This window comes from Aulonocara stuartgranti (genome assembly GCF_965226115.1).
Source record: "Aulonocara stuartgranti genome assembly, chromosome: 22".
NCBI lineage: Eukaryota > Metazoa > Chordata > Actinopteri > Cichliformes > Cichlidae > Aulonocara > Aulonocara stuartgranti.
The window spans coordinates 17,903,673-17,917,039 of NC_138957.1; the positions used below are offsets into that span (position 1 = coordinate 17,903,673).

Sequence of the window (13,367 nt, forward strand, 5' to 3'; positions counted from 1 at the left end):
TATTAAACTATTAAGAGCAAATTTAAGAGTGTATACACTGCTGAAAGTGGAGATAATGAGGTTAAATATCCCTCAATTACCTTGAAGAGTAGTCATGCTGCGGTCAGCTACAGATGAAATTGGCCCAATTTAACCCAGCAAATATCAGCTGAAAAGTCTCAGTTTTAGCGCTCTCTCAGTCATTTTGTCAATTTCTTTTGACCTTTACCCTCCTTTGTGACTTAACTCAGTGGTTTTGACATGGTCAGAGAAATAGATTTGTCTCTCTAAGGTCAACACTGTCAGGATTCACATTGGGTGAGAGCTTTCTGAGTGAGAAATCGTCTCTGGACTCAAATCTTAAACGATGCCATGGAACAACCATCCAATAAAACAGTCTCACTTTGCTTGTCTTTTTAATGTTTTTTTTTTTTGCCTTTTTATGATCTATTAAATAAATAAATTTGTTGATTTCATTTTATTACATAATCAGTACAACTTAGATTCTAACCAGTCACATCTGGCATAAGGTATCTGTTTGGTCCCAGATTTATTCAGTCAGAGTCTCCAGACACACGAGCAGAGTGATAAAGGGTGATAAATATTCACTGATGATAAAAAGGAGCTCTGCCAGAAGTGGTATGAAGCTGTAATCCCGACATTACAGAGTTTTTAGCTCATCCAGCTGAAAGATCATCATCTGTCTGTTCACCCGGCAGTCACAGAGTACAAACCTCGGCTAAGGCAGCTCACTTTCTGGGCAGCATTTACTTTTAAGGCAACATTGTTGTGTTTTCTGTATATTCATTTTGTTTTGTTTTCTTTGCTCTTTTTAGACATACTTTAAAAACTGTGGAATTAAAATCAGATAAAGGTAGCATGACAGATACTCTAATTGTACGAACATCATGAAGGAGTAGGTAATACTACGTAATAGGCAATGATTTGTAAATAACTGGACATAAATAAATTGAGCTTACTATATTTGTCTACTACATCTACTATCTAGTATCTAGAAATGTACCACAATATATTTCTAACTAACTAGGCAGCTTATTTACTTTCTCTTAACAATACTTTCTTGAAACATATAATGCATTTTGGAGTCAACTTGAAAGAAAGACAGATGTAAAATGTAAAAGTGAGACATTTTATGGCCTTATTTGACCTTGAAGAAGAGGCCAGGGATTAAGCCTGTATGCTTTAAATATAAACTGATAGAAAGAAAGGTTTTTTTAAATAACTATATAGTGTTATCACTTTGACCTTTAGATGACTCTATTGGCCTTGAAGAAGAGGTCAGAGTTCAAATGTAGCATATTTAAAATCTTTATAGGGTTCTTTCTATATTATGACATTACACACCTCACTTGTCAAAAACATAGGTTTAACATAAGTTATAAAACTTTTTCTGAATTTTCAACCATAAATCATAGCTGAATTTGAAGACATTGGTGGATAAAAGCCAAATTGTAATAGATTGCACTGGAGGATTGGTCAGAATTTAATCAAAATTGCACACAGTGATCACCTAATGGATCTTCACCCAAGCTGTGCTTTGTTGTTTTGCAAACATTTCTCCATTTTCACAGCATATGCTTCATGCACACTACTTACAATTACAAGTTCTCGCTCCTAGTGTACTGAGCAATATTAATATGGCAAAGTCATTAGCATGAGATTTTTGGTGTTGATACATGTTTCATGTATGAAGTGATATCGCTTTGCTACAGATTTTCCATACGACTTGTATCCTCTTAGATAATGATAATCAACTGATAGGTTATGATCATGGGGGCGTGGTCTTACTGGTTGACCACATCCTCCAAATGTTAGAGCCTTCCTGTCACCATCAGTAACATCAGTAATACAGTCAGTGCTCTGACATGCCGAGGTATTGACATGTTTTTATACTTTTTATGACCATTGTTACTACCGACCATGTCCTCATAATACTTCTGAATTCAGAGTAAGTAGAGATCTGATCTAGGTTATCGTATTAAGATTTGGGACACATCGTCAGTAGTGGACCTTGGATTCATCGGGTGTTTCGGCCATTATCATTAGACACCCTCATCCAAGGGGGCCCTGCTGGGGTTGATCAGGGTTGAGTGTGTCACTGGTTTATGTTAAATTGTTATTTCTCTTGTTCTTTCTTCTGTTTAGTTTTCTACAGTTTAATTGCTCCTATCTATTCACTGCAACTGAGAAATAATACTTACCTCTTTAGCATTTATGGAGCCTCACTTGTTCAAAGGGATAGAAAAGGTGCTGGAGAGAAGTGAGACAAAAGGGACGAGATGGGAGAGAGCAAAGAGGAGAGCCGGAAGGGGGGGGGGGCGCCCGATCTGGCTTCCCACACCTCCCCTACATATATGTGTTTACTAATGGTGTGATACTGTGAGAGGTGCTCTTAATTTTATACTTTCACTCTAAGTAGGTAGAAAACATCTCCCAAATCTAATTCTCAAACATCTGAAACATTGTGAATATGGATCCAGATAATCAATAAACCTTGAGAAACAATACATTTGAAAACAATCAAACATTTTATTTAAAAGAGAAAGAAAAAACTAGCTCAGATATTGGATTTCTGTTGGCCTAAGTTCTGTGTAGAGCTGTTGCTGTTGTCAACAGGAGTGTGTTCTTGGAGAGGATGTTTATATGAGAGAACCTCAGCACACAGACTCTACAAATAACTCAATCCTGCATTTAAGGTGAACAGAAAACGACATTTAAGCCCTAAGGATTACCTCCTCCTGCACCTGGTAAAGCATCTTATGTTTCTCTTGGCTTCTCCGGATGGTGTTAATGGGCACTGACAGAGGCGTCCCGCACTCCTCTGTTCGCCTGAATGGTGGGCTACGCAGAGGCAGGGTGGTGTGTGTGTGTGTGTGTGTGTGTGTTCCTGTCTAGCTATCTTTGTGAGGACCGAAATCTGCATTCTACTATACTTGTGAGAACCAACAGTCACTTGTGAGGACACACTAACCGGTCTTCACAGGTTTAAAGGCCTTTTTGAGGCTCAAAATGTGGTTTTAGTATCAGGGTTACAATTAGGTTTTGGTTAGGTTTAGGGTTAGGCATTCATTTTTAATGGTTAGGGTAAGGGGCTAGGAAAACCATTATGTCAATGAAGGTCCTCACTAAGATAGCTGAATGGGTGTGTGTGTGTGTGTGTTGGTCTTTGGTTTCTCTTAAGAGAAATGGCAAGGGATTACAGGGTTTTTTGTTTTTTTGCTTTTTCCAGGGGCGGGGGGCTCCCCGTCTGTTCTGGTTGACTGCTGAATCACTCAAGGTGATTGTGAGGAGCACGCACGAGGACACGCACAGTCTCCTACCTTCAGACTAGGGAAGGTTAAATGAAGTCAGAGCTGATCAAACAAATGACTACCTCTATTCTATTCACACATCTTCTGGCCCCTACCTGTTTTGCCTGAGCGTTTCCCTCCACCGCCCTATTTTGTCTTGGCCTTGGAGACATTGTCACCTTCTCTCTCCTCCTCCTTTTTGTTTTTTTTAAACCTGAGTGGGCTTTTATATGTTCTACCTTTTAGTCTTCTTGATACGTTTTGTGTGTTTTATCAAAATGGACACTTTCTCTATAGTCTGTGTCTCCAGTCCCCATCTGTGTGTGATGTGATATAGCTCAACAGCCAGTCGTGTTAATGAAAGATTGTGAAGGAGGGAGAAGGAGAATCCTTTGAACACAAACCTCAACACTTTGGTTAACTCGGACTTTTGTGGCAGTGCTGATGTTTTACAATAATTATGCTATGTGTGTGTGTGCGTGTGTGCGTGTGTGAGAGAGAGCCAGTGGAGAGCAGGACTACTGCAGACATGCAGGCAGGCAGCTGCCAGCAGCATACAAACAAGCTCTCTAGGGAAACCAATCTGGAGGCTGAAATGACTTAGGCTAGGGAAATAAACAGCAGCAGGTCATAAACCAAAACTGAGTGAAATGGAGGGCTGGAATGAGGTTCTCTGTCTTGTTCGGTTGTTTATTTGTCGCTCGGGAGAGTCTTTGTTGCTACTGAGCTGTGAGGCAGGGATCTAAACGTGCTGATGTCATGCTGCAGTAATCATAACGCAAAGTTTTGCTACCAGCTCATCCTCTGTTGGAAAAGTGTTGTTGTGGAGATGAAATGTGACACAATACATGTAGTGCCGGCACTCATACCATCGTTTGAATGCAGTTGTTTGTATGATCTCTCTTGCTCTTTGTTCCCGTTTCCATATAGAGCCCCTGTTCTCGCTGTATGCGCACACAGAGAAGGACACAGCCATACACAGCCGAATCATCTGGTCATGTGACTGGAGCCCTGACGGCAAATTCTTTGTAACATCAAGTCGAGACAAGAAGGTAATTTTTAAATGTTGCGTCACATTATGCGTTGACAATAATACCACCTGGTTGCACCCTTGAGTTGTAGCATTTTTTTCTAAACAAAGTGTGTGTGTGTGTCCAGGTGATAGTATGGGGCCCATGTAGTTTGGACTCTGGAGACCCTGTGCTGCCTCCTGAGATTAAACCGTGCTCTTCCATCTTAGATGTGGGCGATTCTGCTACTGCTATAGCGTTCTGCCCTGTACTCTGCTCTAATGACAGGTTTGTGTTACATGACATCCAACTACCGTCATATCGACTGGCCAGGTCTTATATCTGTCTTCGGTACTTTGGAAGTTTGTTTCATTAATTTGAAGCTGCAGTTTTGAACTATTTTCTTCTCCCTTAAACTGCTCATCAGTTAGCTGATTGTTTAATTGGTTTAGAAGCTGTTAACCTCACATAAAGAAACATTATATCCAATTAATTTAAACACATGACATGACTGTGGCTGACACTAAACTGCTTCATGTTCTCATCTAAAGACCCCGGAGGTTCACTCATACTGTGCTGAAATGGAATTAAATGTGGTAAAAATGTCTAACTCTTGTAGCGAAGAGTGACAGTACTGGTTCAAGACATCTAGGTCAGAGCAAAGGAAAACGAGGTCTGCTCTGAAGTTCGATTTTGTTGTGTTTCCTTCCTACTTTCCGCAGCTACCTGCTTGCAGTTGGCCTGGAGTGTGGCAGGATCCGGCTGTACAGGTGGAGCCCTGGCAGCGAGCCTGCAGGAGACGACTGGAGCTGCTGCGGAGAAACAGACACCTCGTATCCTTACTGCACACATGCAGTCGATCTGAGGTTCATCACAGTGTCAGTTGTGGGTCTTCACTCTGATTGCTGTTGAGAACCAGAAGCTTTCTGTCATTTACCATTTAAATAATAATAATAATAAAAAATTAGATAAGCGTGATGGAGATTATGTCTGCTTCCTTTGAAGAGGAGATGCAGATGGCATCAACCGGTACCTTAATTTTGGTTCTGTCGATGTTTTATCTCACACTGGTCTATGCCACTATAGTCTGTAAAGATCAAGATAGGTTGCACAGTCTTTGCATCAGGAAGTCACACCTCAGATACGCCTTTTTTTTCATATTTTAAGATGATATATAAGTTGGAAAATTCATTGGTTACTGCAGGTAAAAATGAACAACATATAACAAAAGAACTTTAATATGTATTATAATAATATAAATACAAATCAAAGGTACTTTCTTGCCACATTTACGGCCCCTGGAACCACTGAGCATTGTTTCTACTTAACTGCCTATTGTTGCAGACCAAGTCCATCCCTTTATGACCACAGTGTACCCATTTTCTGATGGCTGCTTCCAGCAGGATAACACACCATGTCACAAAGCTCAAATCATCTTAAACTGGTTTCTTAAACATGAGAATGAGACCACATTACTCATATGACCTCTGAGGATTGTTTAAACACCTTGCTGAATCTTTGCCAAGAACAATTAAGGTAGTTGTGAAGGGAAAAGATGGTCAAACCCAGGTGTAGCAAAATATACCAAACAAAGTTTTTGTGTTGTGTGTTTAACAGAAAAATTATGGTTTAGTGTAAAATAGATGGGATGTCAGTTGTGTAGATTTTGTCTGAAAGCTTGTTTTGTCATCCAGACAAGTATTCTGTTGTCTCCTTTCATCACACATCCTCTCACAGACAAAGCCACACTCTGGCAGTAAAACGGCTCCGCTGGAGGCCCAAGACTGGCCGAGCAGGTCGGGGGAATGGCAAGAAGGATGGACAGGGTGATGGAGAGAGTGAAATCGAGGAGGAGAGCTCCTGGGTCCAGCTCGCCAGCGCCAGTGCCGACCACTCTGTCAAAATCTTCAACATCAACAAACGGGCTCTTTAGCACCACCAACACTGACACTATTATGTCTCTCACACCCAGAGAGACACTTTGACTGAGGGCCACAGGCCTAACTGAGGCACCGAGGCCACAGCTGCTTGCTGGCATGCCATGCAGTCCCTGTGACAGCCAGTTAAGTCATGGGTCAGTCACAGGACAAACCCACAGCACACATGCCCTGCAGTCTGTCTGCACACAGCTGAACGGATTTGATGGGTGGAAGCAAGATGGTAAAAACACCATGACCTTTGGGCGGTATTTTGCTTAGACACTTCAAAGTGTTTTAGATTCAAAGAAGAAGACTCAGCAGGATTTCTATACAGACTGCGTATTTATACAGGTCATCCAAGTAACCATTGGCATGGCGAACTGTATTCTTGAAGGAACAATTCAATTCTGAGTGCCATCAGAGGCAGGGCTTGTGTTGCATGTTTGTGCCTTGGGATCAGTTGATTAAATGTCTTTCATGTATGTCACGTATGTGTATAGGTAGTGTGCAAGCAGTCCAGTACGCAGCAATGATATATGACTGCTAGACACTAGGGATCACATTTTTATCCTCTGTGGAAACGTGAGTGTATTAAAGATGACCATTTTGCAAATATTGCTGCTGTCTCTTGACTTTTTAATAGATTTCTCCTACCTTGCAGGCATTCTGTAATCCAGTGCACTCAACATATTTTTGTGAAAAATTACAGTAAAGTGCTTTACAAAGGAAGTCCAAAATTTGACTTAGAAAAAATGATGGAAAGTTTTTAGCACGTTTCGAGGAGTTTTTTTTTTTTCTTTCTCGTGAAATGAAACCAGGTAAGATTGTCTGTCGCCGGGCTGTTCTCATGGTAAATGGTTGTCCTCTCTAGCTGAGCACTCAATGCGCTTTATGCAACTTGTCTCTTTCATCCATTCACACAGGCACTTTTGTCTGTTTTTTTGTTTTTTCCTTACGTAAGTGCTTTCTAACATTTGATGGATGGATGCATTAGAGAGCAATTTAGGGTTAGTATGTTGCTCAAGGATATTCGGCATGCATACTAGAGCAGCCAGGGATCGAACCAACAACCTTCCGATTAGTATGTGACCTCGTACCTCCTGAGCTACAGCCACGTCATCATCAAGCACAGTGGGTGAAATAATTGATCCCCTGCTGTATTTGTAAGTTTGGTAATTTGCAACAAAATGAACAACAACAACAAAAAAACACATTACAAGCACCATGTGCCGTCTTCTGCAGGGGAACCTTGCGGGCACTGCAAGATTTCAGTACATTATGGTGTTGTGTATTACCAGTGGTGTTCTTGGTCTCTGTGGTCCCAAGTGGCTTCAAATCATTATCAAGCTCTTCCCCAGGGGCGTAATTTCCATGGGGGTTAGGGGGGGTTATGACTCCGCCAATAATCAGACCCAACCAATATAAGCCCCCCCCCAATAAAATTATAATTTATCTTGCGTAAATATTCTGTTGATTTTCTTTACTCGTTTCAGGTATTACCAGCAAAACCGTTGCATGTTTAATCATCTGGGAATTTACCCAGATTTATTTAGACAGAGATCTTGACCGCCCCGGAGTTCAGCACAAAGTTACGCCGATGCTCTTCCCATGTAGTTTTGGGTTGTTCCACCACCACCACCACCTTTCATGATCATCCTCAGCCCATGAGGCGAGATCTTGCCTTATGGGCTCGCCAGACTGAGAGCGACTGAAGGTCATTTTATATTTCTTCTGTTTCTGAATAATCTCACCAACAGTTGTCACCTTCTCATCAAGTTTCTTGCTGGCCAATCTGTGAGAGTCAGAATTCCTGCTAGGTTGTAGATGATCAGTTTCTGTCTCTCTCCATTAATATTCAGCTATCGTAAACCTTTGAGACTGTTAGTTTCTTTGTGAGTAAACTTACAAATTCAGCGATAACTGTTACCTCCACTGTACACCTGGATTCTGGTCGGTGGTGTAATAGGCTGGACATTTCTGACTTGTATCTGTTTTTGGTTTTCCACAAACTTCTGAGTGTAAAATCCTGCTCTCTAGTAGAAAAACTCCCCACTGTGTTCACCAAACTAGTTTTTATCTGTATTTTTTCTTCTCTCACCCTTTTTTTTTGGAAAACATCGTATTGTATGGTAGTCACGGACAATACTGTAGGTTTAATGGAGCTTTTTTCACAACCTCACAAATCAAAAAATGACCTGCTAAAATGCTGGTAAAAAAGGATGGATAAATCTAAACAGGGCTAGTTTTGAACCCAGATTTTGATTTAGGCTACATCTGCTTTTGGCCAATGAGGATCAGAACTGAATTCTCAAGGACAGGAGAATTCCATGTCACGGATTTATTGTGAGCTCATCCGGGTGTGCCGTCATTATATGTTAGCCATAAATGTATCTGCAGGAGACTGTAACTACTGGCCATAACTCTCCCTCTAATCACATATCCTGGTAAATGCAGAGGCATCAGTCAACCCAGGCTACACACTGCTCCTCCAGGAAATGGCTGTTTTTCAAAAGTAAAAAGAGGTTTTGGGACAAGGCGGCCATTTCTCGAGAGATTTTCTACATCATATATAACATAATGTAATAATTAAATCATTATCACTATGTTTCCATTTAAATATGAGAGATTATCTTGTTAAGGATTTTCAAGAACACATTTGTTGTAAGAGCTCTTATGGCTTAAATGTTCTGCCTAGCATACTAATGCATGAGGCATATATGCGCACGTTTTCTCCAGCGTGTCCTTGATCACTCATCTGAGGTGGATTGCCATAATATAATATAGACAGATTAAAAGTATCACCTAGAAAGCCTTTAATGCTGAAGATTAATGGAAAAAATTAAAAGAAATTGTGACCATTCACTCAGTAAATAAACCAATAAGAAACTTCAGGACCAGTGCTTTAAAAAAGGGACTGAACAGGGGAATACTTGGGATGATTATATCATTATGCTTTGGTGTCAGTCTGTTCTCCCAGGCAAATAATCACAGATTTTAATGACTATTTTTTACACAGTCTAAATGATAATATTGCGCAGAGTGTATCTACTGTTTACTTGGCGAAGTTTCTGAATAGGTCATGTCTTAGTGTGTTTGCTTGAGGGTACTGATATATTTTCCCGCCTCAAAGTAAAGAAAAATTGGTTTTTATGGAGAGGTACACTTGAAATTAGTTGCCAATGGGTGTGGGCTACAGATTGATCAAATTCTGTAAATACAGACATTACATCCAAACATAATTATTACAAAATCCAATTTAAAGTGGTTTGAATGTTTAGTCTATTACGTCTAATAGGATGTAAAATAGCCCTGTTCTCACAATTGTGCTAATTATGGAGTTCCACAGGGTTCTGTGCTAGGACCTGTTCTACGCTATATTGCGAAAAGTATTAATTCATCCATCCAAGTAATCAAATTCAGGTTTTCAATCACTTCCACGACCACAACTGTATAAAATCAAACACCCAGGCATGCAGGTGTTTCTACAGATTTTTTTACGATGTTTGCGAAAGAATTGGTCGCTCTCTCCTCTAAGTTCCTGCTTCTAAATTCAGATAAAACTGTGGTTATTGTAGTTAGTTCTAAAAACCTTAGATACATAACCTGATAGTTGCTCTGGATGGCATTACTTTGACCTCCAGTAACACTGTGAGGAATCATTTTTGACCAGGATATGTCCTTCAATGTGCATATTAAACAAATATTTAGGATTTCTTTCTTGCATTTGCACAATATCTCTAAACATCCCATCTCAGAATAATGCTGAAAACTTAGTCCATGCATTTATTACTTCTAGGTAATAAATGCATGGATCAGGTTGTCCTAAAAGTTCCCGGAAAAGTCTTCAGTTGATCCAAAATGCTGCAGCAAGATTACTGACAGGGACCAGAAAGAGAGAACATATTTTTCCCGTATTAGCATCTCCTCATTGGTTCCCTTTTAAATCTAGAATCAAATTAAAATACTCCGGGGTGTTTAAAAGTAGAATGTGATGCAGAGTCTTCAGTTTTCAGTCTCATCCTCAATAGAACCAGCTCCTTGTTTGAACTGTAGACAGACACCCTCTTTTAAGATAAGGTTTAAAGCTTTTATTTTCGGTCAATCTTAGTTAGGAATTTCTTGCATTTGCACATCTGAGCATTGAGGTTTCTTCCTGTAAAAAGGGAGTTTTTCCTTCCCGCTGTCGCCAAGTGCTTGCTTAATAAGGGGTCATCCGATTGTTGGAGTTTTCTCCCTATTATTGTAGGGTCTTTGCTTTACAACATAAAGCTGCTTGAGGAGATTGTTGTTGTAAATAGGTACTATGTAAAATATAACATTGAATTGAACAGATTTGGGGACTTTGGAGAAAAAAAAAGTAAAAAATAACTACCCTTTGATTTTTACTCACCGCTTAATATAAGTAAATTAATTAGCAGAGCTCTCAGCTGTACATAAAATGAGATGAAACTTCAATAGTTAAGAGTCAAGTACTTCCGCTGTACCTTGGTAACTCGGGGCTAATGGCAACATTCTGATTCTGATATAGTTTAGCCTGCCTCCACTATCACAGCATGTTAACATCTGCTAATTAGATTAAAGCTGATGGGAATGTCCTAAACCAAAGTGCCAGACAGACTGAACATTTGAACAGACAATGCTAGACAGAAGAGTTGTTTAGAAATTTCACTCTAGGCTATAAATGTCACCTCGTGGTAGAACCAGATGAAATGTCAGGGGGTCATTAAAGTGATTATGATCAGGACAATATGTCCCAATGTCCTTATCACTTTGGCAGATGTAGGCTTTGAGTCTCAAAAGTGAACTGCCTTAATCCTGCATTGTCTGACCAGCAGAGGGCGACACCTCTGACTGAAAAATAGACTTCATAGAAGAAATTTACTCACTCTTTTCTTGATTATTGACCTCAATAACAAATTCCTATTGGGTTTAGTTGCTGGTTTTAAGTCATCTATAAATACACCATGACGCTCACTTTGTAAACTCGTGGGTGACGTCACGGTCGCTATAACCACATGATTTCTTCTGTATCTGTCCCTCTCTATTACAATCTTTAGATCAATGATATTAATGTGTGTGCACGAGTTCGATAAATTGGATAGAGTACTGGCTTGCATACTTTCCATTTTATTCTGCAGCCAGGCTTAATTTCTGCAATGGAGCCATCACACGAAGGAGGATACATAGACGCTTCCCTTCCACTGACACTTAGGTCAACTTAATCAATCTGTCTTCCATTTGCACAGCACGATCCCGCTGAGACAAGAGAGAAGGTCATGAAGCATTTACACACACTGGAGCATGTCTTCCTGCCAAAGCCTTTCTGTGAAATGCGTGGATATCTCTGAATCAGTAAGCAGCAGAACAGACATCTGCTGTATTTAAAAGCTTGATTCATCAATTCATCAGTTGATCACTTGATGTCCTGCTACGTTCCCTGAAAAACAATTATAGTTATTGCAAAGTTATCAGTTTTCTTGTAAAGGCCTTTGAAAATCTATCTCATCTGAGAATTAAAGGAAGAGTTACAATTTATTTTTGCACACATGCAGCTTTTGCTTTCATGCAACATTTAGAAGAACAGGACCACTTCTTTATCTGGACACTACCTAGTAAGGGTCAAGGCACACTGCTAGACTTTCTCCAAGAACTAAAAAGGTTCACATGCTAGAATCTATGAAGTTAAATACTTAGCACTCCATAGCTTTTTCCTAGAGCGGTATTGATCTTTACATGATCAATACTAAAAACTAAAATGGTCTTTAAGCATTCATGATGTTTAAATTAGAATTTTAGATTTCTGGATCTACTCAAATCATTTTCCATGTTAATCTGGGATTTTCTATAAAGTAGAGTACTCACACAATCCACAGGTTATTTTTTGTAAATTAGTGGCTAACAGTTCAACAGCATCAGAAACAGAGTTTTTAACCAGCATTTGTCCATTGGACAATACTACGCAAAAGTTGTGAGCCATTTCCTTAAATTTCAGTGATTTATTGAAAAGTCCAAACATACATGTAAATATTTCATGTAAAGCAAAAAAAAAAAAAAGAGTTTGTACACAGCAAATCCAGCATGTCCAAATTAACACTGTCGGATTTGATTTCAACACTATTAAAGTGTCTATATGGGTCCACACCAGAGAGTGTTAATTTAACTCTTTTTGGAGAGTTGGTACGTTAACTCTGATTTAGTGTTAAACACCAAATCTGTCTGGAGTTGATAATTTAACACTTGGTGTTAAGAGTTTATATATTAACTCTCAAAGAGTATTTTAGTTTAACTACGTAAGAGTTATCTTCTAATTCATTCTAAAAAGCGGGAATTTTACTGTTCTGAACTTCTAGAAATTTCTTTTGGAAATAAACATTTACTAAAAAGATGCAATGGTTTTTGAAAAACATTTATTCAGGACTGTGCACCACAATTTCAAAACATTTTCTGAAAGATGTAACAGTATACATGTTCTCACTTTCATTAGAATTTTGTTTATCAAAAGGTCTGACATAGGTGAGCTGGTAAATGCAAATAACAGCATTCTCATCACTTATTTCTTCAATACAATATGCATGTCCTTCATTCATCCCTTTGTGGAACTTCAACGCACTTCTGTTCTCCCCCATATTCCATCTTCACAAGCATATCCTGTGTGGAGATTGAATAAAAATTAGTTGACACTAATTAATGGCACAAATAATCCAGTAAACAATTGCAGCACAGTAAAAAAAAAAAAAGGAATCCTCTTTGAGCCATTACTTGTGTAAAGTATTTTCCCAAAAGACAAGGACACAGGCAACAGGTAATACTGAACTAAATGTAAAACCTCAACCTTTTTCATTTTTACCTAAACCGTGTGCACAAAACTCTGGAGGGATCTATGCTAACGTAGAATCCAGTCAGGACGTCTGCTACTGCTGTTTGCTCGTTTGTTTGTTTTTTTTTATGGGCGATCGTTTTCAGGCTTCAAGTAGCACCATTATACCAACATTTCACATTCTAGACATTGTTTTAGGTGTATTTGACCAAAAGTTTGACTGAAAATTCACATGCAAGCTTTTTTCAAGGCTGTGGTATTTGCCGCAAACAATACCTTTCAGCTAGCTAAAACAGAATATTATGCTATCACCGAGCAACATGGCTAATGC

The 13,367-nt window shown here is 39.3% G+C and overlaps 1 protein-coding gene across 1 annotated transcript in view; it reads left to right on the top strand.

Moving 5' to 3' along the window:
* elp2 (elongator acetyltransferase complex subunit 2) overlaps positions 1–6,834 on the top strand; it is a 33,946-nt gene extending 27,112 nt beyond the window's left edge. The window contains exons 19-22 of the mRNA XM_082522356.1: positions 4,221–4,342; positions 4,449–4,588; positions 5,023–5,133; positions 6,038–6,834. Of these exons, the coding sequence (XP_082378482.1) occupies positions 4,221–4,342; positions 4,449–4,588; positions 5,023–5,133; positions 6,038–6,233 (569 nt within the window). The 3' untranslated portion in view covers positions 6,234–6,834. The remainder of the gene's footprint in view (positions 1–4,220; positions 4,343–4,448; positions 4,589–5,022; positions 5,134–6,037) is intronic.
* Positions 6,835–13,367: the final 6,533 nt, after the last annotated feature.